The sequence below is a fragment of the Sprattus sprattus genome (assembly GCF_963457725.1).
Source record: "Sprattus sprattus genome assembly, chromosome: 11".
Taxonomy (NCBI): Eukaryota; Metazoa; Chordata; class Actinopteri; order Clupeiformes; family Clupeidae; genus Sprattus; species Sprattus sprattus.
In genome coordinates this window covers 29,560,853-29,588,072 of record NC_137909.1, presented here as the reverse complement: position 1 = coordinate 29,588,072, position 27,220 = coordinate 29,560,853, and the positions used below count along the sequence as shown (strand labels likewise).

Here is a 27,220-nt window from a genome sequence, read left to right as displayed (position 1 = left end):
TTCAAAGTAAATTATGTTAAAGCCTTTACTGAAATAATGTTATCTTCTTGCACTCAAACCAATTATATTTTATACATACGTTTACCAAATACAGAAATTACATGCGCAAAGATGTTTTCAATCTACTGTTTTTAAACTCCGTTGATAACATTGGCTGAACTACATTTTCACTCATATGACGTAGTCGCGCCGTCAGTTCATGACGCTGCGTCTCTTTGTTGGCTCAGCAGCAGAGACGCTTGTGTTGTTATTTTCTCTGCAGCTGAAAAGCTGAAGTACTGGCTACTCAGCGAAACAGTTTTCCTGTTTTGTTTTGTTTTGTTACCTCATTGTATCGGGCTTTAACCTACCAAACAACTATAACTCGGCTTGTCATAATCCGAAGTTAGCCTAGTAATGGACTCGGACGAGGGTTATAACTATGAATACGACGACGACGAGGAATGTAGCGAGGATAGTGCCGAAGAGGATCTTGAAGACGACAACCTAGAGCTGGGGGATGTGGAGCTAGTGGATCCAGTGGTGGCCGGTGGTGAACGAGATGAATGTGGAGAAACTGGGGGAAGCGGCCTCGGGCCTGGTCAAGATGAAGAGGACTACCGATTCGAAGTACTCACTGCCGAACAGATCCTCCAACATATGGTGGAGTGTATCAGGGAGGTCAACGAGGTCATACAGGTAAGTGGGTATGGGATAGATAAGTAGTTTGTATGATAACGGATGCAAAAAAGTTATCAAGCCACGTATTTGAAATGAATTGTAAACTGATTTTTTGCCTCTGGTGGCTAAGGGAGGAATTTGTAAAATGGGGTCAGGGCTATCCTTAAAGCTAGCATTAAAAACTTGGCTAACTTAGCTGACAAAGCGCAGGTTATCCATCTTAAATAGTCTTATGAGTAGAAATTTCAAACATGTCGTCGATCTAGCAGGCAAGATTAATATCTCGCTAATGTCGTGGTGGTGCATCAGCTGTGCGCATAATTAGGCCACAGATAGCTAGCTACCTGCCAAACTTCAAAGTGCTAGCAAGCTATTTTACAAGTTCGCCTATCAGTTAGAGCCACAGCACGATGCACACACACACATAGATAGCTAAATGGTCAACGGCACTTAAATAATCTCGCTAGCGATAGCTAGCCTGTTATCTCGTTCGTTTGCTTGGCAACCCTGTAGAATAGCCTGCTAGCAAGTTACATTTTCGAATCAAATTGACAAGCCGTTCATAGAAGTGCGGGACAATAATGAAAACATGGCAGCTAGATACTTCCTTCAATCGTATGCTTGCTTAGCTAAAAAAAAATGTTTTGCCACGATTGCCATTATAGCTTTAGCCATATAAAGCGTATGGTGTTGTTATTCAGAAACTGTATACTTCACGACGTTATGATTAGCGAAGTGAAAACGTTAGATAACCTGGATGGCTAACTGCCCTGTCTTCTCAACAACATGGCGGAACTAAAACCTCATCATGGATGTTTGCGCTATTTCTTAGCTGACAAACAATTCAAAGTTTATAGTTTATATCAGATTTGGTTGTATTAATCAGAAATATATTTTGATGCACCTATTCAACAACCAACCACGTAGGCTAGCTAGCCAGCTATGCTAATAGTGAAGCTAGGTAGCTGACCTGCAATGCTATCTACAAAATTAGTTTGTGATCAATTTTATCAACCTCATGACCCAGTGACCTAATACAGATGTTGTCAACCCATTTAAAATGTGTAGTCCAGTGAACTGATCATGCTGCTGTCGTCTGTTTGTGTATTTAGACAGACTGGAACATAGACATCTAGCCTTAAGCCGTTAGCCATCGGCTAGATGTTTTTTCTGTCAGGGGTTTAGTACCAAATATGGAATTATGCTTGGGATACATATCTGGGTTGTGTACCTCTGATCCAGGAACTGTTTAATTTTGAAACCGTTGTAATATTGCATACACTCGTCAAATCGTTCTGTCTTGGTCACTTTAGTAGCTAGCCATCCTTTCTGATGAGGAAATGAGTCATTAAAGACCGGTTGCTTGGCTGGCAAGCCTGTAATTTGAATCATCTCGACTGGGCTGGTCAGCGAAGCTTTGTAAGGAAAGTGAGCCCCCAAGAGTGTGAAGAATAGATAGTGTCAACTTTCGGGCTCTGGCCAGAGACATATGCCGATGGCCTTCTTCAGTTAGCTTGCAGCTCCACTGCAGTTCAGTTAGCCTGTCCTACTCTCTCTTATTATATAAGCCCCCCTCAGTAGTCTAAATGCCCCACCACCCTTACTTAAATCCTAATTCTATTCAACCAAATAATTGTCTAGCTTGCATAATCCTGCACGCTTAGTCTCTTGGCATTCAACTCGCGTATTCTGCAAAGACCTAACTGGTGATGCCCCGGGATCATTTTCATTATGTTCCCGATGTAGGTCGCACAAGTAGTAGTGCTGCTTAATGAATTTGGATATGACTCATAGTTACAACAATACCAGGAAGGAGGGGATGCAAACATTAGCCATAGAAACCAAATCACAACAAATCAATATCGGCACCAAAAAGTCTTTATCAGCATTGAAATGGCAAGTCTGCCTGTATAAGAGATCATGCCCTCCTCCTCCTCCTCCATCCATTGTTAGTGCTGTGTGGGTGTCTAGTTGCATCGCCATCCTCTCCCTGCTGGGCCAGGTGGAAGCAGCTGTTGCAGAGCTGTCTTGAGCGATCCTGGCAATCAGCATGTGTGCCGGCCTCCTATCCATGTGCCGTGCTCTGCTCCTCTGAACAGGCTTAACCTAGTCCCCACCACCACCACCACACTGACTCCCTTACTCAAGTTCACACAGACCCTTACCTCCATTTGCAATCAATGCTATGGACTTAACCAAGCCAAAGAAAAATGCAAGCTTAGATTTCATGCACCCTCACTCAGACAGCAAACAGCATCTGGCTTGACGAGGGTGCTTCTGTCTTTTTTTAGTGTAGGTGTTTTCTCTTTTGTGTCTTCTGCGCTGTCAGCAGTCTCATCAGTGTGCTTGTAGAGGCAGCCAAAGAACCTCTGGTGATTGGCAGTCCCTGGAGATCTCAGTGAGGAGGAGTGCTGGGTGGGGGAGTTTACAGCATTGCTGTTGGGGTGACCTGCCATTTTAAAAAAAACATTCAAGAAGACAATAAGCCAATAAACAGACCTACACTTGCAAAAGCCAAGTCACATCGCCCTAAACACAAGGGGTTTCCTCCACTAAGAACCCGTACAGAAAAACATGCTGAAGAACTGTAATCCGTCCCTGACCAAGACGGATCACTCAACTTGGTCCCCGGGCGCCTAACGGCTGCCCACTGCTCCTGGGGGGTCCTGGAGGAAGGACGGTCCAGGATGGGAGAAATGCGGAGATAAAATTCACTGCAACCTCAGGCCTGTGTGTTTGTGTGTGTCCTGATCGCCACGTGTGTGTTACTGTGTGTCGTTTGTGCTAATAAAAACTGACCAAAGTCAGCTTTGTTTGTTGGAAACAGCCAGATATGACTTACTTACTTTATGCTGAAGGATTCTGCCATTTCTCTATGCTTAGAGGATCTGTGTTGGGGACTCATTACACAAATCATTAGGCTAGTTGTTGGCCCACACAAATATATTAATTTGGCTTTTCCTGACTCACTGGCCATTACTCTGACTAGAATTCCTAGCCTAAATCACCCTGAAGAAACATCTGGGATGTGTGTACATCTGGGATGTGTGTACTGGAGGGGGAAAAACCCTGAAACCAACACAACACGTTTTTGTTTCCCGTATGCGTACAGAGGGGATATGTTTTCTGGCTTTTAGTCTAGTACATGAAGACATGTCTCTGTTCTGTGGGATACTCTTTAGTGTTCATCATGACCCCTCACGTCACTGGTCATTTTGTCTCAGGCTTGGAATCAAATTCATTAACAGACAAAAGGAGGACTAATTGCTTTGGCTAAGTCCTGATATATCACTGGAGTTCACCACATTCCAGTCACAGTTCGTAAAGCTGCGCTGACAAGAGGGTGGGGATGTATGATGCCCTAACTGAGAGCTGGACAATACGACTCATTTACGCTAAGCGTTGTTGTCCTTGTGCTAAGGGGGTCGTGTCGAGCAGGACCATGCTAAGGTATATAATGACATGTTTCTTCTCCAGTCCTCCTCACGTGTCCTCAAGTGTCTCCTCTGTGCGCCGCATGTCCACGAGGACGGAGAAGAGTGACCTCATTTCATCAGGCTTTGTGTGGTCAGCCACAAGAAACACTGTGTCTCGTCCTCTCCCACTGCTTTTTCATTCTGTGTTCAATACGAAAATGGTTCCGGCTCTGCCTCTGTTGTTCCAAAGACATCGCGGAAAAAAGAAAGGTTCCTTCCGTACTCTGTGTGGGAGTAGTATTGTGAAATAAAGATGTGTGCGTGGGTTTGTTTGTTATTTTTGTGTTCAGTCATCTTGGTTGTAAATCCATTCCCTATTGTGGAGTACAGCATCAGGTGAGTGAAGTGTGGCTCAGTTGTCAGATTATCAGAGGAACTCAAATAGTAAGTAAGACTTTATTTATATAGCACATTTCGTACAAGAGTTGCAATTCAAAGTGCTTTACATAAAATCAATAAAAGCAAGCAGCAGGAGCAAAACATGGAGTAAAAGACAAAATTGTCAACATCGTATCAGAACCTGGTGTTCTGATATGCTTACTAAAATCATGATAAAAGAAATATAAAACCCTTAAAACAGGTTAAAAGAGAAATGGTAAAAATAGTTACAGAGAAATAAATAGTGCCAGATAAAATTAATAAAATGCTTTGGTAAAAAGAAAGGTTTTAAGCTGCCTTTTAAAGGTGTCTAGCGTGTTTTCTTCCCTAATATTAATGGGTAATGTTGTGTTCCATAATTTTGGGGCGTAGTTGACAAAGGCTGCAACAAATAGTTAGCCAAGCGGAGTTTGTTAGCCCAGCATGATGGGCCTTCTTCTGGGCGTGCTTACCTCGGCCCAAGATGGCCTCTCCACATTCAAAAGGCCTCGCAGAGAAGCATTCCACTGTCGCTGCTGGCTTTTAGTGAAAGAAATACACAAGTGTGCATACGCCCATCAGGGAAACTTGAAATCTTTTGATCATCGTGTGTGTGTGTGTGTGTGTGTGTGTGTGTGTGTGTGTGTGTGTGTGCGTGCGTGTGGATGAATTCATTAAAATAAAGCTCTGCTTGTTCTTTTTCTCTCACGCAGAACCCAGCAACAATAACTAGGATACTTCTTAGCCACTTCAACTGGGACAAGGAGAAGCTGATGGAAAGGTAAGTGTGTGTGTTTCTGTGAGTGTATGTTGTAGTGCTTGTGTGCGTGTGTGTGTGTGTGTGTGTGTGTGTGTGTGTGTGTGTGTGTGTGTGTGTGTGTGTGTGACTATCTGTGAGTGTGACTATCTGTGAGTGTATGTGCTTGTGTGTGTGTTTATCTGTGAGTCTATGTGCTTGTGTGTGTGTGTTTATCTGTGTCTGTGTTGTACGAGGATTGCATCAGAAACCCCTTGCACCTGCTCGAGACCCTTCAGCCGCCATGTTTCCTGTCCTCTGTCCTCCCTGCAGGTACTTTGATGGTAACCTGGACAAGCTGTTCTCCGAGTGCCACGTGATCAACCCGAGCAGGAAGTCCCGGACGCGGCCGGTGAACACGCGCTCGTCCGCCCAGGACATGCCATGCCAGATCTGCTATCTCAACTACCCCAACTCGGTCAGTGCCCCTGTTTACGTGTGTCCTCTCACCACTCCCAGAACCCTTCCTCTCGCTGAGTGGTCCTCTTTCCCTTTTGGATCTTTGTCTTTCATTTTCTCTCTCTCTCTCTCTCTGTCACACACACACACACACACACACGCGCGCGCACACACATACACACACACACAATCTCTCTCTGTTACAAACTATCTCTCTCTGTCACAAACACACACACACACACTCTCTCTCTCCCTCCCTCCCTCTCTTCTTGAGAAGAGGAAACAAACAATTTTTTTCCCCTCTTGCTGTCCTGCTCAGTTGATTTCTTCTCCACCCCCCCCCCCTCCCCTGTGCTATGTGGCGCTGTCGTTCCCTCACAAAAGCTCGCAGATCAGCCTGGCCCTCAGCTTGTCCTCTGGTGCACTTTGCACTCAGTAGTTTAATCCCCCCCCCCCCCCCAGTCAGATTGATTCTGTTTGGATGTGCCCCCCCCCCCCCCCCCCCCCAGTCAGATGGATTGTGTTTGGATGTGGCCAGGCTCCCCTTCCCATCAGTTCTGTTTAGCCCGATGGCACCCATCGTCTGCACGCTCCGCTTGTGTACTGCCTGCCCGCCGACTCTGTGCCGGTGAATGGTGGCTCATAAGAAGCAAGGCAGAGATAGGCCACTGTATTTGTGTGTGTGTGCGCGTGTGTGTGTGTGTGTGTGTGTGTGTGTGTGTGTGTGTGTACAATGCATTTGCATCTATACTTCGTTGTGTGTGGTTGTGTGCGTATGCGAACATGAGCAGTTGTGTGTGTGTCTTTGTGTTTGTGTGTGTGTGTGTGTGTGTTTGTGTGTGTGTATGTGTGTACAATGCATTTGCATGTGTACTTTTATTTTTTTGTGTACGTATGCGAACATGAGCAGAAGTGTGTGTGTGTGTGTGTGTGTGTGTGTGTACACAATGCATTTGCATGTGTACTTTTATTTTTGTGTGTACCTGTGCGTATGCGAACATGAGCAGAAGTGAGTGTGTGTGTGTGTGTAAATGCATAGGTGAATGTGAGTGAACTGTGTGTGAATGGCAGGGTAGACAGTAAGGAGGGGTAAACATGGACTGTGTATTCATGTCTGAGCGGAGGGGGTGGGATGGTGGGATGGGTGTAAGCTGCTAGCTGCTAGCTCCCACTCAGCCTTAGCCGTCAGATGGGGATTTCTAATGAGCTGCTTTCTCTGCTAATCTCTTCACTGGATTACTACATTTGTAGAAAAAGCAGGCGGGGGGTGGGGGGCAGGGGGGGCGGGGGGCGGGGGGTGGGCAGCTGACTGGCAGGTTCTCTTAGAGGTTCATATGTGCTCGCACTGGCATCCATGACATGGGACTGCTTTCGCTTTTTATACAGGTTAATACATGTCTGGGATTTAATTGTATGACTTTTTTTCCGGTTTGACGCAAATCTAGTTTTGTTGCTGAGAGAGAGTGATCCAGGCTTCTTGTCAGAGTTGCTGTAAGTGATTTGCTCCTGATGTGCAGTATGCCATCAGTGTAAATGTAAAACGTGTATACATCCTTGTAAGTCGCTTTGGATAAAAGCTAAATGACTAAATGTAAAAAAAACTTTAAACATCTACTGTGGTAGGCTTTAGACCTATGGACAGGAAGTAACCTCTAGCGTGGGACTGTGTAGTCACTGTATGATCCAGTGATGCAGTGGTGTCTAACTGTCCTATTCACCGGCTGTCATCGATTGGTTAGTGTGTGACTGTTAGCGATTTGGTTAGCTAGTGAAGGGCTACTGCCAACGAGTGTTTGCTTTCAGGTGGAAGTGAAAGTCGTGTATGTGTGTGTGTGTGAGTGTATACATTCGTTTCCCTGTAAGCACTGTCTGGAGATTAAAGGGTAACCCGAGGCCTTGTTGTTGACTGGGACATGTTATTCCCATTCCACCAGTGTCTGTAACCATGACTCGCAGGTTTCCTCATGTTATTCCCATTCCACCAGTGTCTGTTAGCATGGCTTGCAGGTTTCCTCATGTTATTCCCATTCCACCAGTGTCTGTAAGCAAGACTCGCAGGTTTCCTCATGTTATTCCCATTCCACCAGTGTCTGTTAGCATGACTTGCAGGTTTCCTCATATTATTCCCATTCCTCCAGTGACTGTTAGCATGACTTGCAGGTTTCCTCATGTTATTCCCATTCCACCAGTGACTATTAGCATGACTTGCAGGTTTCCTGCTTACCAGCAGCAGATGGTCCAGGACAAGACGTGCTGTATAGAGTGGCAAATTGCCACTCCTGACCTACTTAGACGTATTGAGCAACACCAGGAGCTCATACATCTCCCTGGATTGATCCACACACACACACACACACACACACCAGGAGCTCATACATCTCCCTGGATTGGGATGCTTACAGCCACTAGCTGAGAGTGATCCTGTTTTTACTGAGTGTTTCATCACACAGCCGACCTTACTGAGTCAAAACACACACACACACACACACACATATACACACACACACACACACACTCCTGATCTGAGGACTGTCCAAGTACACACCGTGCCCTTCAGTGCCTAAGTGCCACACACACACACACACACACACACACACACACACATGTGCGTGTGTGTGACCTGGTTTTGTAAGACGAGCAGCCAGGCACCACATTCAGCAGGGTGATATGCATCCATGTCTGTTGCCATTGGTATTGGGAAAATTGCAATTTTTTCATAATTACATAAACTGCGTGCACTCTGTTAATATGCGGAAAAGATTAAATGTGAATGAGTGTTGATTCCTGCCACTACATAAAACAAACAAACAAACAAGCAAGCAAAACTGCGGGTTTACACTGCTTGCATGTCGAGCATATATACGTCTGGTAGCTACTGCCATAAATCAAGTATCAGAAATAGGCCATGGCAGTCTGGAGCAATTTGGTATGCAGGTGTTTAATGCCTTTGATAGTAGTGGACTTAGCAACTGACCGGGCCCTGCTCTGGTCCAGATGCACGCCAGACCAGCACCAAATCCATTCCAGAGGCAACTGCAGTGTGGAACAAAGACGAGCCTCAAACAGCATATCTTCCGCTGTTCAGCAGAGTGTTTCTGAAAACAGCCTGTGAACATTTTGGTTTCTTCTCTGGGTTTGGGATGCAGAGGGGGCTGAAACACCTTGTATGCAATGCCTGACTGCAGACCTGTGGCATATTAACCTGGTGCCACCCTGCACGGGTGTCCTATGGCATATAAGGCTGGTGCCACCCTGGTGCAATCCTGTGACGTATTAAGATGGTGCCATCCTGCACGGGTGTCCTGTGGCATATGAAGCTGGTGCCACCCTGAACGTATGTCCTGTGGCATATTTAGCTGGTGCCACCCTGCATAGGTGTCCTGTGGCATATGAAGCTGGTGCCATCCTGCACGGGTGTCCTGTGGCATATGAAGCTGGTGCCATCCTGCACGGGTGTCCTGTGGCATATTAGTCTGGTGCCACCCTGCATAGGTGTCCTGTTCCGCTCACCTTCATATGGACACGGCTCTTGTCTGCACACATCTGAAACGGCCTGTGGCATCTGCCTTTTGTTATTGTTTGGATATGAACGTTTAAAAAGCTAACGGAGATAAACACGAGCGGCTGAGGGCACATCTGTGACCCATCAGGCCTCTGTCTGCCATCAGTGGGCAGAGAGGGTGGCGCAGAGAGCCTCACACTGTATCGACTGGTGGGCAGAGAGGGTGGCGCAGAGAGCCTCACACTGTATCGACTGGTGGGCAGAGAGGGTGGCGCAGAGAGCCTCACACTGTATCGACTGGTGGGCAGAGAGGGTGGCGCAGAGAGCCTCACACTGTATCGACTGGTGGGCAGAGAGGATGGCGCAGAGAGCCTCACACTGTATCGACTGGTGGGCAGAGAGGATGGCGCAGAGAGCCTCACACTGTATCGACTGGTGGGCAGAGAGGGTGGCGCAGAGAGCCTCACACTGTATCGACTGGTGAGCAGAGAGGGTGGCGCAGAGAGCCTCACACTGTATCGACTGGTGGGCAGAGACCATGAACAAAGCACCTTTTGTTTTCTCTTCTGAAGTTCCACAAACAAGGCATACTGAGAATATCTCTCTCTGATTTTTCATTTCATTTTTTTATATATATATTTTTAAGTGCTTGTCAGTGCATACAACAGTAAGATCCAGTTTAATGATTAATTCATTTCTGATTGAAAAAAAAAGGCATTCCAGGCGCGAGGATATCCTGGAACAACCTCACTCAAACCCTTCTCCACTAGTAAATCACTCTGCATTTTATACACTTAAGCCCTTTAATTGGACCACAACATTCCATCAACATTGTCAATATTTTCAGTCGCTTCAGACAGTTACATTTTAAACGTTAAATTCTACGTTCTGGAACGTCAACATTCTATTCATTCGCATGGCGAAAGAAAGCAACACTTAATGGTTGCAGATGCTATGCTCATTATTAGCATGAATTGGATTTTCAAAAGTTCAAAGTACTTTATTTGTCATTGTCACAAAGACAACGAGACAGTAGAGGCAGCACAGACTTCTTACACAGCTAAATAATAATAAATAACAATTAATAAATAGATTCATAAATATCATACATAAAATAATAATAATAATATAAAAAAAAGCAATATATCTCCATATCTCCATATTAAGGTGCATCAAGTGTTAGAGTGCAGTCCATGGGGGGCGGGGCGGGCTGGTTTTGATTGGGTGTCTTTGATATTTAGTAGGAGCAACCATGAATCAAGTGTTGGACTAAATCTAAACTATTTGAAATAACATAGCTACTTTATCAGGAAGGTTTTTTTTAAAAACAATTTTAAGTTAACATGATACATTGTTATAAGAACAACAGAATTACCTCTGAAAAAAACAGCCAGAAATCAACATGGTCTTATTCTGCCCTCCAGGCTCTGGATCTGTTTTTGTCAGAAATGTTTGTCAGTCTAGGCCGGGAATTTTACCTCAAGGCCAAAAGCACGTAACTCTGAAGTGACTCGCATGTCCAAATTCCTCTTTGGTGATGTGTCCATAATGACAGTCTCTTTGTCTCTTTGTCTCTTGTCTTTCTCTTCTCCCTCTCTCCCTCTGTCTGTCCTGCAGTACTTCACAGGCCTGGAGTGTGGTCACAAGTTCTGCATGCAGTGCTGGGGAGACTACCTGACCACCAAAATCATCGAGGAGGGAATGGGACAGGTACTGGACATGCTTTTTTTTTTTTTTTTTTTTACTTTATTTTTTTTTTAATGCAGCCGATACTGATGGATGCCAGTCATTAGTGATTCTTTGAGCTTTCTGGCATAGCTAACTCACATAATGACCACACCTTGTGTGACCTTTGTCCACAGTGACTTTGCCATTAATATGCCAAAATGTTATTATGTTTACATTATGTTATTTGCTTACATTTGTACCTTAATTTGCTGACTTACATTTCAGCTGTTTATTTAAAGCCATATTTAACTTTTCCCGTAAATCCTTTCATCCACCACCCTTAGATACTGAAGCACAGCCCTGTATTGTTCGCGTGCAATGAGGCTTGCGTGCTCCCCATTGAAACATATTCATGACTCATTAGGCCTCTGTGAGTCTTCATTCTGCTACAGACACACTGCAGTAACATTAGCAGTGGGTAATGGCAGGTTTCAAAGCAGCCTTATCCTGGCTGTGGCGACGGCAGATTTGGTTTAAGCCGGGCTTCCGTTCAGTCGTATATAGAGTTGGTCGAAATTGTATCGGTTTGTCACAGGTCTCAAGTCGACCATATAGATGCTGTGGCTAAATGCAGCTTTGATTTATGTCAGGTAATTGCAGCGTAACGCAAAATAATTCACTCTGATTGATTAAATCCTGAAAGTGGACATTTGGGGTGTTTGGCCAGGGGGTCAGAGGTCAGAAGGGGGTCAAAGGTAGGAGGTCACACCTCAGCGCCTCGGTCTGGACTGTTTGTATCCATAGCGACTCCCTTGCATTGGTTGCTATCAGGCACCCCATGGCCTGGTCACAGTTGAACTAATTACCACATTCTGCATTCCTTTAGTATCTGGTTGATAGCTTCAGCCTTGCCCCACTGCCATAGAGACAACCAAAGGGGGTTTCTGGTTCCCAAGTTAGGTGCAAATGTATCCATTTGAATGTATCACATGCATTGCCTTTGATGTGATTAGCATTACATTTACATTTAGTCATTTAGCTTGTCCAAAGTGACGTACAAGGGAGAGAACAGTCAGCAGCCTAATCATAGTTGCATTGCCATCAGAAGTACCTGCCATAGTTGTATCATTTGACCCCATCCCCATTGTGACCTCTGCCTTGGCATCACCAGATCCCACATCAAAGGGTAGGGGGTGAGAGAATGTTCTCTTTAGGGCATCAGGGGCAGAATGTGGCCTTACGGGATTGGCTGGTGGCAAATGCATAGCAATGGGTCTTGAGGTATAAAACCTTAAACCTATGTCTATTTCATGCATTCAGGGTTATTTGAGTACATTAAAGTATATAACTGACATCCAACCTGTTCATTCGATGGCTATTATTTACAGTTGTTTACAATTGTTACTTTATATTCCTGTAACATTCAAGCTTAGGGTTTACTGTATGAATAAACTGTTCATTCATCAACCGTTCATATAACTCCTCATGTTTCGTGCCTTGACATCTAACAGCTGGCTTATGCACTGTTAATATTGTAGGTCATTTAATAATGTAATGGAGTCCGATTAATTCTATTTGCCCGCAATATTTACCACTCTTAACGTTCCCCCGACTGTCCCATAATGACACATGTAAACCTTCCAGTCTGGTATTTTCTGTCGTTGGTACCAGTTTGGCTGCCCTTACAGCAGCATAGGGGAGTGACTCTGAGTCTGTCTGGTCAGTCTCCAGTCACTCGTACACTGTTGCAAGAGCAGCCATGGGTGCTCTCGCAGGGCTTTTTTCAGCCTTATAAAAGCTTTGGTAAGAGCAGTGCACTGCTGGGGAGTCTCAGGTCTCTGTTCAGTCATATAACCGCTGAGATATGAGGGCAGTTCTGTTCTCTGGCAGCCCCAGTGACTATGTGAGTCAGTCAGTGAGGTGTGTGTGTGTGTGTGTGTGTGTGTGTGTGTGTGTGTGTGTGTGTGTGTGTGTGTGTGTGTGTGTGTGTGTGTGTGTGTGTGTGTGTGTGTTGAGAGAGAGAAAACACTCCATTCTCAGGTTGTGTGTGTGTGTTTGAGAGAGAAAAACACTCCATTCTCAGACAAGCTGTGTGTGTGTGTGTGTGTGTGTGTGTGTGTGTGTGTGTGTGTGTGTGTGTGTGTGTGTGTGTGTGTGTGTGTGTGTGTGTGTGTGTGTGTGTGTGTGTGTGTGTGTGTGTGTGTGTGTGTGTGTGTGTGTGTGTGTGTGTGTGTGTGTGTGTGTGTGTGTGTGTGTGTGGACAGAGAAAGTGGGTGACTAATGCAGTGTGATGGAGGACTGGGTTTATCCAGCTGGGATGCATTCAAACTGGGTCTCGTGTGGAGCAAGCAAAGGGCAGGAGGAATCTCTTTAGTGTGCTCGGGGCTTTTTTATTTATTTCTTTTTTCCAGCAGCGATATAAGCTATGGATTCCCCTTTCTTTAGCTGTGTCGACTCGGTCTCTCTCGCAAACCAGCTCCATAGAAAGAGGCCCTTAGAGCTTAGCCATTTTAGGGTTTATTTTTCCACAGTCAGTTTACTGCTTACCCTATATCTTTCTTCTTGAGATGTCTGAACAGCTCTCTGATAACTTAACTTATCCTCTCTCTCTCTCTTTCTCTCTCTCTCTCTCTCAGACTATTTCCTGTCCAGCACATAGCTGCGATATCCTCGTGGATGACAACACAGTCATGTAAGTATCTCTACCATGTTTCCTCACCCTTAGTGTGTGTAACCTGAGCCACACCACGCTTCCTCAGGTGTCCATTTAGCTTATTGTAAGGCAACACCCAGCTCTGTGTGTGTGTGTGTGTGTGTGTGTGTGTGTGTGTGTGTGTGTGGAGAGGGGCACTGGCTCCAGGGTGTCTGTGGCAACAGGTTGATGTTTACTAGGGTTCTACTAACCCAGATGGTGTCTGGCTGGAAAAGGAAAAGACCATCTTAAGGTGTGACCAGTATCTTGCGTGTCGCAATAGCCCCTGCACTGCATGAGGACCGTGTGACCACACACACTCCAGGCCTGTGGAGTACTCTGAGAGAGAGACAAAGCCTTTATGGACATCACCAAAGAGGTTGAAGATATTTTGGATGTATGAGTCACTTAGTTGGGTGGTTTTGGCCTTTAAGGACAATATGACCAACCCTGACAAGCGCTCGAGAAAAAGGAGAAGATCAGTGACGATCTCGGTGGACTGTACGAGCGAGATAAGATGGCGGCTGAGGAAACGTTGTGTCAGGCCGAGGTGGGGGTTGGGCTCAGTCCAGGCTGTGTGTCACGGCAGGTAGATAGATGTTCGCTAACTCGCCAGATTGAGTCTGGAGGAGGAGAAGACGTCCAAAGGTCAGACTGGCAGGTTTAGGGGCGCCTCCAACGGTCAGACGGGCAGGTTTGGGGGCGCCTCCAATGATGAGAGGGGCAGGTTTAGGGGGGCCTCCAAGGGTCAGACGGGCAGGTTTGGGGGCGCGTCGGCCACAGCAGTAAGCTGCCAGGGCTCACACACTGCTTGTGGGCGTGGTCTGGACAGAAGTAGTCTGTGTAGAAGCGGCGTCCCCCAAGGAAGCGAAAGCGTTTAGCATGTGCTTAGCATGTGCTTAGCATGTGCTTAGCATGTGCTTAGCATATGCGTGTGTAGCCTCTGTGTAGAAGCACTGTCTCACACTGGACCTTAACCTGCAGTATTTGCCGTGGGAGGTGGGGGTGCTAGCGAGGATGCTAAACCGTAGAGTGTTAGCATCTGTTGCTGATGTCACTCCTCATTTGACCCCCCGTGGTGCCGTACAGAAGGCTGTAATTGTCTTGACCTACATCCGCTGGGCAGCAGAAGACTTGACACGCGCGCACACACACACAGTCCTGCATCCCGGCGTGTGCGTGTGCGTGTGCGTGTGCGTGTGCGTGTGCGTGTGCGTGTGCGTGTACGGCAGGGCAGGGTAGAGCAGGAGTTGTGTAGGGGTGGTGTGTTACAGAAGTCTAGATTGCACATTGACCTGGAAGTGACTGGGACCAGACCCAAGGACACACTACCTGGGAAAGAAGCCACACAGCCTCGTCCCACCAACATGGGTCACATTGATTCTTACAATGTCTTTGTCCTTGTCCTTTGTCCTCCCGTTCTGTCTACCCCCTTGTCAGTACATGTTATGGACGGGCTGATTGCCACTTTCGCTAGTTTACTAGTGACGGGCTGCGTTGCTTATACTTGTGTACTTGTATACTTGTGTACTTGTATACTTGTGCTGTAACAATAAAGGACTACTACTACAATCTCACTCCTACTCCTAGTAAGTTATGAAGGCAACAGGAAGACAGGAAGGCTGTGGTCCAATAGTCTTTGGCTTACGAACGTTTCTAACTGGGAAAATGACCCAGGAGTATCTAAGTGCTAACCAATGATAAAGAGCTGGTCAAATTCTCTAAATGCTAAGGAAATGGGTTTTCAATGCTTCCTTTCTTATCTCCTTTAGCATAGGGCACACTGACCATCCTCTATGGAAGAAAAGGAGATAGTGCTGTCCCAAATTAGTTGCAGCAGTTGACATTTAAAGGCACATTCGCCACATTTCCCATGTTGTTGTCTGCTACTGTTGGGCAACTACAATCACAAGGCCACTGATGCAGCTGTCTTGTGTTCACCAGACACACACACACACACACACACACACAAATATATATATATATATATATATATATATATATATATATATGTGTGTGTGTGTGTGTGTGTGTGTGAGAACAGCCCCTGCACTATTGACCAGGCGGAAGCAGCTGTGCTTGAGGTGCCAAATCCGTGCCCGTCCCATGTGACATGTTGGTGTCCGTCCTTCCCGCATAGTTCTGCTGAGCGACTGCGGTAACCAACTGAGAGGCAGCTCTGCGTTAGGTGTCAGACCTGTGCCTGTCCTGCGTGAGGTGACAGACCGGTGTCTGTCTGTCCTGCGTGAGGTGACAGACCGGTGTCTGTCTGTCCTGTGTGAGGTGTCAGACCTGTGCCTGTCCTGCGTGAGGTGTCAGACCTGTGCCTGTCCTGCGTGAGGTGACAGACCGGTGTCTGTCTGTCCTGTGTGAGGTGTCAGACCTGTGCCTGTCCTGCGTGAGGTGTCAGACACACCTGTGCCTGTCCTGTGTGAGGTGACAGACCTGTGCCTGTCCTGCGTGAGGTGCCAGACCTGTGCCTGTCCTGCGTGAGGTGTCAGACCTGTGCCTGTCCTGCGTGAGGTGTCAGACCTGTGCCTGTCCTGCGTGAGGTGTCAGACCTGTGCCTGTCCTGCGTGAGGTGTCAGACCGGTGTCTGTCTGTCCTGTGTGAGGTGTCAGACCTGTGTCTGTCCTGTGTGAGGTGTCAGACCTGTGCCTGTCCTGTGTGAGGTGACAGACCGGTGTCTGTCTGTCCTGTGTGAGGTGTCAGACCTGTGTCTGTCCTGTGTGAGGTGTCAGACCTGTGCCTGTCCTGCGTGAGGTGTCAGACCTGTGCCTGTCCTGCGTGAGGTGACAGACCTGTGCCTGTCCTGTGTGAGGTGTCAGACCTGTGCCTGTCCTGCGTGAGGTGTCAGACCTGTGCCTGTCCTGTGTGAGGTGTCAGACCGGTGTCTGTCTGTCCTGTGTGCCATCTTGGCTTCTTGTCAGAGCATGGCTACTGCAGTAATGACCAGACACACTCTCAGACCTGTGCCTGTTGTGTGCGCTATTTTGGGATCTGGTTGTTATTGCAGCAGTTTTTTTTTCTTTTCTTTTTTTAATAAATATTCCGATCAGGGAATGCTGAGGATGGGCTGAGCCTGGAACACTTGTCCCATTCGCTGTCTTTTCCATGGAAGGTCCTCACACTTGTTGTCCCATTGGCTGTCTTTTCCATGGAAGGACCTTACACTTGTCCCATTGGCTGTCTTTTCCATGGAAGGACCTTACACCTTCTGTGTTTTTTTTTTTTTCTTCTCCAGAGAGAAACATCATCTTTTTGGCATCAGCCTTTATGTAGAGTCCTTTCTGTCACTGTGTTATTGTGGAAGGCCAGCCCAGAGGAGTCCTTTCTGTCACTGTGTTATTGTGGCAGCCTAGCGGAGTCCTTTCTGTCACTGTGTTATTGTGGCAGCCTAGCGGAGTCCTTTCTGTCACTGTGTTATTGTATTTCCTAGCGGAGTCCTTTCTGTCACTGTGTTATTGTGGCAGCCTAGCGGAGTCCTTTCTGTCACTGTGTTATTGTGGCAGCCTAGCGGAGTCCTTTCTGTCACTGTGTTATTGTGGCAGCCTAGAGGAGTCCTTTCTGTCACTGTGTTATTGTGGCAGCCTAGAGGAGTCCTTTCTGTAACTGTGTTATTGTATTGCCTAGCGGAGTCCTTTCTGTCTCTGTGTTATTGTGGCAGCCTAGAGGAGTCCTTTCTGTCACTGTGTTATTGTGGCAGCCTAGCGGAGTCCTTTCTGTCACTGTGTTATTGTGGCAGCCTAGAGGAGTCCTTTCTGTCACTGTGTTATTGTGGAAGGCCAGCCCAGAGGAGTCCTTTCTGTCACTGTGTTATTGTGGCAGCCTAGCGGAGTCCTTTCTGTCACTGTGTTATTGTGGAAGGCCAGCCCAGAGGAGTCCTTTCTGTCACTGTGTTATTGTGGAAGGCCAGCCCAGAGGAGTCCTTTCTGTCACTGTGTTATTGTGGAAGGCCAGCCCAGAGGAGTCCTTTCTGTCACTGTGTTATTGTGGCAGCCCAGAGGAGTCCTTTCTGTCACTGTGTTATTGTGGCAGCCTAGAGGAGTCCTTTCTGTCACTGTGTTATTGTGGAAGGCCAGCCCAGAGGAGTCCTTTCTGTCACTGTGTTATTGTGGCAGCCTAGCGGAGTCCTTTCTGTCACTGTGTTATTGTGGCAGCCCAGAGGAGTCCTTTCTGTCACTGTGTTATTGTATTGCCTAGCGGAGTCCTTTCTGTCACTGTGTTATTGTGGCAGCCTGGAGGAGTCCTTTCTGTCACTGTGTTATTGTGGCAGCCTGGAGGAGTCCTTTCTGTCACTGTGTTATTGTATTGCCTAGCGGAGTCCTTTCTGTCACTGTGTTATTGTGGCAGCCTGGAGGAGTCCTTTCTGTCACTGTGTTATTGTGGCAGCCTGGAGGAGTCCTTTCTGTCACTGTGTTATTGTATTGCCTAGCGGAGTCCTTTCTGTCACTGTGTTATTGTATTGCCTAGCGGAGTCCTTTCTGTCACTGTGTTATTGTATTGCCTAGCGGAGTCCTTTCTGTCACTGTGTTATTGTGGCAGCCTAGAGGAGTCCTTTCTGTCACTGTGTTATTGTATTGCCTAGCGGAGTCCTTTCTGTCACTGTGTTATTGTGGCAGCCTAGCGGAGTCATTTCTGTCACTGTGTTATTGTATTGCCTAGCGGAGTCCTTTCTGTCACTGTGTTATTGTGGCAGCCTAGCGGAGTCCTTTCTGTCACTGTGTTATTGTGGCAGCCCAGAGGAGTCCTTTCTGTCACTGTGTTATTGTATTGCCTAGCGGAGTCCTTTCTGTCACTGTGTTATTGTGGCAGCCTAGCGGAGTCCTTTCTGTCACTGTGTTATTGTATTGCCTAGCGGAGTCCTTTCTGTCACTGTGTTATTGTGGCAAACCCAGAGGAGTCCTTTCTGTCACTGTGTTATTGTGGAAGGCCAGCCCAGAGGAGTCCTTTCTGTCACTGTGTTATTGTGGAAGGCCAGCCCAGAGGAGCCGTGCTCTGAGCACACAGCTGCAGCTCAGCTGTCTGAGCTGCCAGATACGAGCCTGTGTCGTGTGTGCTATGTTGGGATCTGGGTGTTACTGCTGACTGCAGCAGCCCTGCAGTTTGGGTCTTAACACGCACATGCAGCCCTGCAGTCTTGCTGTAACACACACATGCAGTCTTGCTGTAATACACACATATGCAGTCTTGCTGTAACACACACATGCAGTTTTGCTCTAACACACACATGCAGCCCTGCAGTCTGGCTCAAACACACACATGCAGTCTTGCTCTAACACACACAGCTGCAGCCCTGTCCTGTTTGAGCTCTGAGACTTGTGTCTGTGGGCTGGGCCAAGGCCCCGTTGTTTATTTAGAAAGTGCCAATTACTGCAATGGCTGTGGAGGTGGCTCTGTTTAACCTGACTAAGAGGATCACGGTGTGTGTGTGTGTGTGTGTGTGTGTGTGTGTGTGTGTGTGTGTGTGTGTGTGTGTGTGTGTGTGTGTGTGTGTGTGTGTGTGTGTGTGGTCTTGCCTCGCCTCTGTACTAAGGTCTTGTCTGTGCAATTGTTCCCTTGCAGGAGGTTGATCCAGGACTCGAAAGTCAAGTTGAAGTACCAGCACTTAATTACCAATAGTTTTGTAGAGGTAAGATTGCAATCTTTCTCTTCATTAAACCAATAGAGATGAAGGTCATATTTATGAATGTCATATTTAGATTGTGAAGTCACGCTATGGAGATATTTAATGAGATTACAAACTCTGAATAATTGTGCAATAAAAGGCAACACAATCATGTACAGAGGATCAAAGTAAACCAAAGTAATATATTCTCGCTCTGTCAGACTTTTTATTGTTTCATTTCCAGAGATGGAAAATGCCAAGAGCAAGGCCTGGAAAGGTTTATTCCTGTGGTTTTCATTAAGTCTGAATCAGCCAGTGAAGATGCATAAAAAAAAACAAGTGGCATCCTGTGTATTGTTGTGTTGAGTTAGTATGCTGGGCAGAGGCCAAGGTGTTCTGTCTGGAGAAGAGAGGTAGAGTAGAGATGGAGTAGAGAGGTAGAGAAGAGTAGAGGTGGAGATGAAGCATATCTCTACTGTCAACTAAAACCTAAACAATGTTCATATTCAAAAATTCCATTATCAGACCTTCATTTCAACAATATCTGCTTTAATCTCTATGAACCAAAAAAAGTACAATCATTTTTTCAGATGATTGTTCCTTGAACTGACCTCTTGCCCTCTTGCCCTCTTGCCCCTCTTGCCCCTCCTTCTCTCCCAGTGCAACCGACTGTTAAAATGGTGCCCCGCGCCAGACTGCCACCACGTGGTCAAGGTCCAGTACCCCGATGCCAAGCCCGTCAGGTGCAAGTGTGGACGGCAGTTCTGGTAAGTGTCCGCAGACACACAGACACACACAGACACGCACAGACACGCACAGACACACACAGACACACACAGAGAGACACACACACACAGAGACACACACACAGAGACACACACACAGAGACACACACACACAGAGACACACACACACAGAGACACACACACACAGAGACACACACACACAGAGACACACACACACAGAGACACACACACAGAGACACACACACAGAGACACACACACAGAGACACACACACAGAGACACACACACAGAGACACAGACACACACACAGACAGACACGCCTAGTCTAGCACGGGCGTATCTGATGACACTGTGTCTGGCACGTCCCTTTGGTACCTACGCTTGAGAAGCCGCTGGAGGGCGGGCGGTGGCATGGGGATTGGCTCTGTTGGCATGGGGATTGGCTCTGTTGGCATAGCTGCCAGGCGCTGGTAACCACTCCCAAGACAGCGACCATTTTATTTAAGCCCCTTGAGATCATCTTCATTTTCCTTTCTCCCTCTCTCTCTCCCTCCCTCTCTCTCGCTTTCTTTCGTTCTTTATTTCTCCCCCGCTCTCTCTCCCCTCCCGGCTCGGTCTCTCTCTCCCCTCCCGGCTCGCTCGCTCTCTCTCTCTCTCTCTCTCTCTCTCTCTCTCTCTCTCTCTCTCTCTCTCTCTCTCTCTCTCTCTCTCTCTCTCTCTCTCTCTCTCTCTCTCTCTCTCTCTCTCTCTCTCTCTCTCTCTCTCTCTCTCTCTTGTTCTTTCTTTCTCCCCCGCTCTCTCTCTCTCTCTCTCTCTCTCTCTCTCTCTCTCTCTCTCTCTCTCTCTCCCTCCTGATGATGAGTCACTCTCTAATCCGTCCAACTGGAGCGCCGTGGAGCAGGTTAAACCGCTTACCTGTGCGAGGCTTCCAGTCAGACGCCCAGATTACTGCCCCCGCCCCCCCCCCCCAACCAGCCCCCAGGAGCCTCTCTGTTGGCTTCATCTGCAGACACACACACCAGTCATTACCCATGACCTATACCCAAGGAATCCACCGTGCCGTTAACTCAAAGAAAGTTGACATAATTACACCGTTTTTTTCTTTTTTTCTTCACAATGACATTTGAAAAATGGCCACAAACTGCTTCTGTTACTGTAAGTACAGATGCAGTCATGAAGCAAGAATATTACCAGGTTCCAAAAACAAGTCTTAAAAAAAATGTTGAAATACTTTTACCAAGTGGATAGTACTGAATTGGGCATCAGAAATTTTACTAAATTGGTGAAAACAGTATTCAGGTTTTAGTCCACACTATACACTATATTCCCGTGCCCTTCCCAAAGACGGGGATCCCCTTCATCTCCACACAGCTGTCTGTCAAAGCCATAGCAGGGCAGGAAGTGGGCGAAGCCACACCATAGAGTTTGAATGGAGAGAAGTTAGGCCGGATTACCGCTAGTTCCTGTCGGGCCGTGTTCTGACCATGTGTCTACTTCCTGTCGGGCCGTGTGCTGACCATGTGTCTACTTCCTGTCGGGCCGTGTGCTGACCATGTGTCTTGAACGCAGCATAGGGCCCAGTTTGGTGACGTAAACAACAGAAACCCCCCCCATGAGGAACGTGGTACTCCTCTAGTAGATGGAGTCCTTTTCTCAGCCCTTTTTCCATAGCTGCATAACAGTGATACAAAAGTTATATTTATAAGGTTTAGGTATCATAATCATTAATATTTATGAATATTTATTATGAGAATTACTATTTGTATTTGTGTTACTTGACCACCTTCACACACACACACACACACACACACATTACCGTAGATGCAGCTGCGTTCAGCCTCTAGGGGGCGTCTCCGAGGTCTTAACACTCTCTAGGCAGAACCTGTGCTTGGAGACGTCTCTGTTTACGCCCCTCGCATCCTGTTGGCATGCTCAGTCAACACCTAGGCATGACACACACACACACACACACACACACACACACACACACACACACAGAGCGCTTGCTGACGTACCTGTGGGATTATTCCTTTGCCTGCCTTGGATGTGATGTTTCTCTCGTGTGTGTGTGTTCATGACCCAGTCTGATGTGCTGTTTCTCTTGTGTGTGTGTGTGTGTGTGTTCATGACCCAGTCTGATGTGCTGTTTCTCTTGTGTGTGTGTGTGTGTGTGTGTTCATGACCCAGTCTGATGTGCTGTTTCTCTTGTGTGTGTGTGTGTGTGTGTTCATGACCCAGTCTGATGTGCTGTTTCTCTTGTGTGTGTGTGTGTGTGTGTGTGTTCATGACCCAGTCTGATGTGCTGTTTCTCTCATGTGTCCTTCCTCCCTCAGCTTCAACTGTGGAGAAAACTGGCACGACCCGGTCAAATGCAAGGTACGTTAAAGAGCATCCTTCACAACCCCCTTCAAGGTCACGCAGCCCCCTCAAGGTCACTCGGCCCCCTCAAGGTCACTCATCCCTGTGGGGAAACCTGCAGGTCTGCTCCACTGGACTGACCAACACCCCCCACAAGTCTAAAATCACAATTCAGTGATCCACATTTATCTGGCCAGTAAATTCACAGTCCTGATTGGCCCATTACTGATCAGTTGTTTTGGTGTTATGAGATGTCTCACTTGTCCCAGATGAGCGCACTGTTAGTTGACCACTGAGCTGACCTAGACCCTTCTGCAAAAGCCTGTTTTGTGTGTGGAGATGTGACCTGATGTGACGCGGTAACAGTCAGATCCATGTCACCCAAGCAGGCCGTTCTCATGGCAACCCTTTCTTCTTTCTCAGTGGCTGAGGAAATGGATCAAAAAGTGTGACGATGACAGCGAAACCTCAAACTGGATCGCTGCAAATACCAAGGTCAGTTGTGTGTATATGTAAGTGTAGCTGTGTGTGTGTGTGTGTGTGTGTGTGTGTGTGTGTGTGTGTGTGTGTGTTTTTCACCACACATACCCTCCTTTTAATGCATGGTGCTGCTCTGAGGGATAATAACAGTTACTGTGTGTGTGTGTGTGTGTGTGTGTGTGTACATGTAGGTGTGTGAGTGTGAGTGTGTGTGCTGCGTGTTGCCCTAGGGATATTAACAGTTGTGTGTGTGCTGCGTGTTGCCTTAGGGATAATAAACGTTGTGTCTGTGTGTGTGTGTGCTGCGTGTTGCCTTAGGGATAATAACCGTTGTGTGTGTGTGTTGCCGCAGGAATGTCCCAAGTGTCATGTCACCATAGAGAAGGACGGCGGCTGCAACCACATGGTGTGCCGGAACCAGAACTGCAAAGCAGAGTTCTGCTGGGTCTGCCTTGGGCCCTGGGAGCCCCATGGCTCAGCCTGGTAAGAAGACTTAGCGTGTGTGTGTGTGTGTGTGTGTGTGTGTGTGTGTGTGTGTGTTTGTGGAGAGAGTCTTAGGTGTGTGTGTGTGTGTGTGTGTGTGTGTGTGTGTGTGTGTCTGTGGAGAGAGAGAGAAGACCGGGGGGGGGAAAATAAGTGTGTGTGTGTGTGTTGTGCTTGACATTTAACGGATCAGAATGTTTTGGTTGGGCTCAAGGCTGACATTTCCGGTTGAACATAATCCCATTCTTCTCTGGGAAGGGATGCAGGGGGCTGCTCCAAAACGGCTCGTTGTTTGTGTGCATCCCTAAGCACTAGCACTGGGATGCAGCACACGTTGTTGTTGCTGTTGCTGTTGCTGTTGTTGTTGTGTTCTGGGCCGTGTTCTGAGATGAGTCCGGTATGAGTCATGTTTCCTGTTTCCCAGGTACAACTGTAACCGTTACAATGAGGATGATGCCAAGGCTGCGAGGGACGCGCAGGAGGTTACTCAGTCGGTAATTCAGCCCACTGTCGCCCTCTCTCTCTCTCTCTCTCTCTTTCTCTCTCTCTCTCTCTCTCTCGTCCTCTCTCTCTCTCTCTCAGGAGGTTACTCAGTCGGTTATTCAGCCCTCTCTCTCTCTCTCTCTCTCTCTCTCTCTCTCTCTCTCTCAACACTGTCTGGCCATGGGTCACCTTTTCTTCTCCGAGCGTTGGGCTGTTCGTATTGTTACGACCCTCGCTCCGTGAGAATCCAGAGCTGTTACACCTATTGAGAAGCCAAAATGAATAATGAATTATAACAATAATTATAATTGTCAGATTTGTAATTATTGTATAATTCTATAAATGATTCATTTCCACTCTTGTATAGTTGCTTCTGTGTCAAGCTAGCGCTCTTGGGATTAGGTCCTGGGCTCTGAACAACTCTAAAATACTGTTGATGTACCCAGGAATAGGATTAGCAGTATAGCTTAAAGCTGCCAGCACAGGGAAAACCACCTTTGGCTTAACCAGCCACAGTAAACTGAAGCTAATGCTAGTTTTAAGCAGTATGCATACAATAACCAGCCACAGTAAACTGAAGCTAATGCTAGTTTTAAGCAGTATGCATACAATAACCAGCCACAGTAAACTGAAGCTAATGCTAGTTTTAAGCAGTATGCATACAATAACCAGCCACAGTAAACTGAAGCTAATGCTAGTTTTAAGCAGTATGCATACAATAACCAGCCACAGTAAACTGAAGCTAATGCTAGTTTTAAGCAGTATGCATACAATAACCAGCCACAGTAAACTGAAGCTAATGCTAGTTCTATACAGTATGCATACAATAACCAGCCACAGTAAACTGAAGCTAATTCTAGTTTTAAGCAGTATGCATACAATAACCAGCCACAGTAAACTGAAGCTAATGCTAGTTTTAAGCAGTATGCATACAATAACCAGCCACAGTAAACTGAAGCTAATGCTAGTTTTAAGCAGTATGCATACAATAACCAGCCACAGTAAACTGAAGCTAATGCTAGTTTTAAGCAGTATGCATACAATAACCAGCCACAGTAAACTGAAGCTAATGCTAGTTCTATACAGTATGCATACAATAACCAGCCACAGTAAACTGAAGCTAATTCTAGTTTTAAGCAGTATGCATACAATAACCAGCCACAGTAAACTGAAGCTAATGCTAGTTCTAAGCAGAATGCATACAATAACCAGCCACAGTAAACTGAAGCTAATGCTAGTTCTATACAGTATGCATACAATAACCAGCCACAGTAAACTGAAGCTAATGCTAGTTCTATACAGTATGCATACAATAACCAGCCACAGTAAACTGAAGCTAATGCTAGTTTTAAGCAGTATGCTACAATAACCAGCCACAGTAAACTGAAGCTAATGCTAGTTCTAAGCAGAATGCATACAATAACCAGCCACAGTAAACTGAAGCTAATGCTAGTTTTAAGCAGTATGCATACAATAACCAGCCACAGTAAACTGAAGCTAATGCTAGTTTTAAGCAGTATGCATACAATAACCAGCCACAGTAAACTGAAGCTAATGCTAGCTCTAAGCAGTATGCAACAATAACCAGCCACAGTAAACTGAAGCTAATGCTAGCTCTAAGCAGTATGCATACAATAAACAATATATACAATATAAGACCATGGTCTGACTATCTCCATGTGGACCACATTAGAACATTCCGGACCCCTCTCCGGGTTCTGTCTGTGTCCCTCTCTCTCCCAGCGTTCCCGGGCGGCGCTGCAGCGGTACCTGTTCTACTGCAACCGCTACATGAACCACATGCAGAGCCTGCGCTTCGAGCACAAGCTGTACGCGCAGGTCAAGCAGAAGATGGAGGAGATGCAGCAGCACAACATGTCCTGGATCGAGGTGCAGTTCCTCAAGAAGGCCGTGGACGTGCTGTGCCAGTGCCGCTCCACCCTCATGTTCACCTACGTCTTCGCCTTCTACCTCAAGAAGAACAACCAGTCCATCATCTTTGAGGTAGGACGCCGCCACCCACCCTCAGGACCCTGACACACCAGGGGCCACACTAGGGGCCACACGAGGGACAGAGTGCTGTTTTACTGTCGGAGAACTTAACTCTGTGTGTGTGTGTGTGTGTGTGTGTGTGTGTGTGTGTGTGTGTGTCTCAGAATAACCAGGCAGATCTGGAGAATGCCACAGAAGTACTGTCTGGATACCTGGAGCGAGACATTTCCCAGGATTCCCTGCAGGACATCAAGCAGAAAGTACAAGACAAGTACCGGTACGTGTGCCGTTTGTGTATTGATTGATTGATTGATTGATTGATTGTTAGTACCCTGGAACTGTATGATTAGGCAGGAGTTTGTCTTTGATAAACATGGAATATGATTGGCTCAGCCCAGACGGTGTAGTGGCATGAAGTCTCCAGGCCTCAAGAGGAAATGAAGGGTTTCCTTTCTCTGTTTCTCTGTCTGTCTGCCTACCCCCCCTCCCCTCTCTCGCTCTCTCTCTCTCTCTCTCTCTCTCTCTCTGCGTTTAGCTCCTGTTTTGTCCACTTCCTGCCGCCACACAGACACAATGGGTGTGTGTGTAACACGTTGTTGTTGTTGTTGTGTAACACGTTGTTGTTGTTGTGTTTGTGCAGATACTGTGAGAGCAGACGGCGAGTGCTCCTGCAGCACGTGCATGAAGGCTATGAGAAGGACCTGTGGGAGTACATCGAGGATTGAGCCTGGATTACACACTCAACACACACACACACACACACACACACACACACACACTCCCTCAACACACACACACACATACATACACACACATACATACACACATTCACCCTCACTCAACACCCAAACACACACTCCCTCAACACACCGAACGAACACACACACACACACACTCGCTCAACACAGACACACACACACACACACACACACACACACACACCCACACACACACCCACACACACACCCACACACACACACACACACACACACACACACACACACACACTCACTCGACACACACTCACTCGACACACACTCACTCGACATACATACATACATACACACACATACACACACATACATACACACATACACACACACACACACAGACTCTTTAAGAGTAGCCCCTCCATGGACTGGAGCACTGATACAGGAACAGTAGGGCAGCAGGAGGAGGTAATGCTGAGCTCCTTTACGCTCCACACACACACACACACAACCACACACACACACACACACACACACACACACACACACACACACACACACACATACACACACACCTCTTCATCCAGCCAGCACAAGTCTCTCTCTCTCTCTCTGCATCCCTGGAGTTTTGTTTTGTTTTTTTTTGTTTTCTAAATTCTTTTCATCATTATAATTTGTTTGTTTGTTTGTTTATTTTTAAACTGAAGAGTAAATTATATTTAAATAAAGAGCTAGAAGATTAAAAGAGAGGAAGTAAATCCCAAACAGCATCATCACGTGTATTGTTAGTTGCCTAGACGACTGGTGGGAG

At 46.8% G+C, this 27,220-nt stretch overlaps 1 protein-coding gene across 1 annotated transcript; it reads left to right on the top strand.

Moving 5' to 3' along the window:
- The first annotated feature begins 230 nt into the window (after positions 1-230).
- Positions 231-27,179, top strand: arih1 (ariadne ubiquitin-conjugating enzyme E2 binding protein homolog 1). The gene is made up of 14 exons (XM_080846908.1): positions 231-678; positions 5,207-5,274; positions 5,563-5,707; positions 10,808-10,900; positions 13,495-13,550; positions 19,116-19,182; positions 19,819-19,925; positions 22,237-22,279; positions 22,685-22,756; positions 23,094-23,224; positions 23,649-23,718; positions 25,451-25,711; positions 25,864-25,976; positions 26,340-27,179. The coding sequence occupies exons 1-14, from the start codon at positions 397-399 to the stop codon at positions 26,422-26,424; spliced, it is 1,593 nt and encodes a 530-aa protein (XP_080703034.1). The 5' UTR covers positions 231-396; the 3' UTR covers positions 26,425-27,179.
- The last annotated feature ends 41 nt before the right edge of the window (positions 27,180-27,220 follow it).

Coding starts and splice junctions, on each gene's coding strand:
- arih1 (XM_080846908.1), top strand. CDS start 397: ATGGACTCGGACGAGGGTTATAACTATGAATACGACGACGACGAGGAA. Junction 5,708..10,807: donor ATCTCAACTACCCCAACTCG/GTCAGTGCCCCT, acceptor TCTGTCCTGCAG/TACTTCACAGGCCTGGAGTG. Junction 25,712..25,863: donor ACCAGTCCATCATCTTTGAG/GTAGGACGCCGC, acceptor TGTGTGTCTCAG/AATAACCAGGCAGATCTGGA.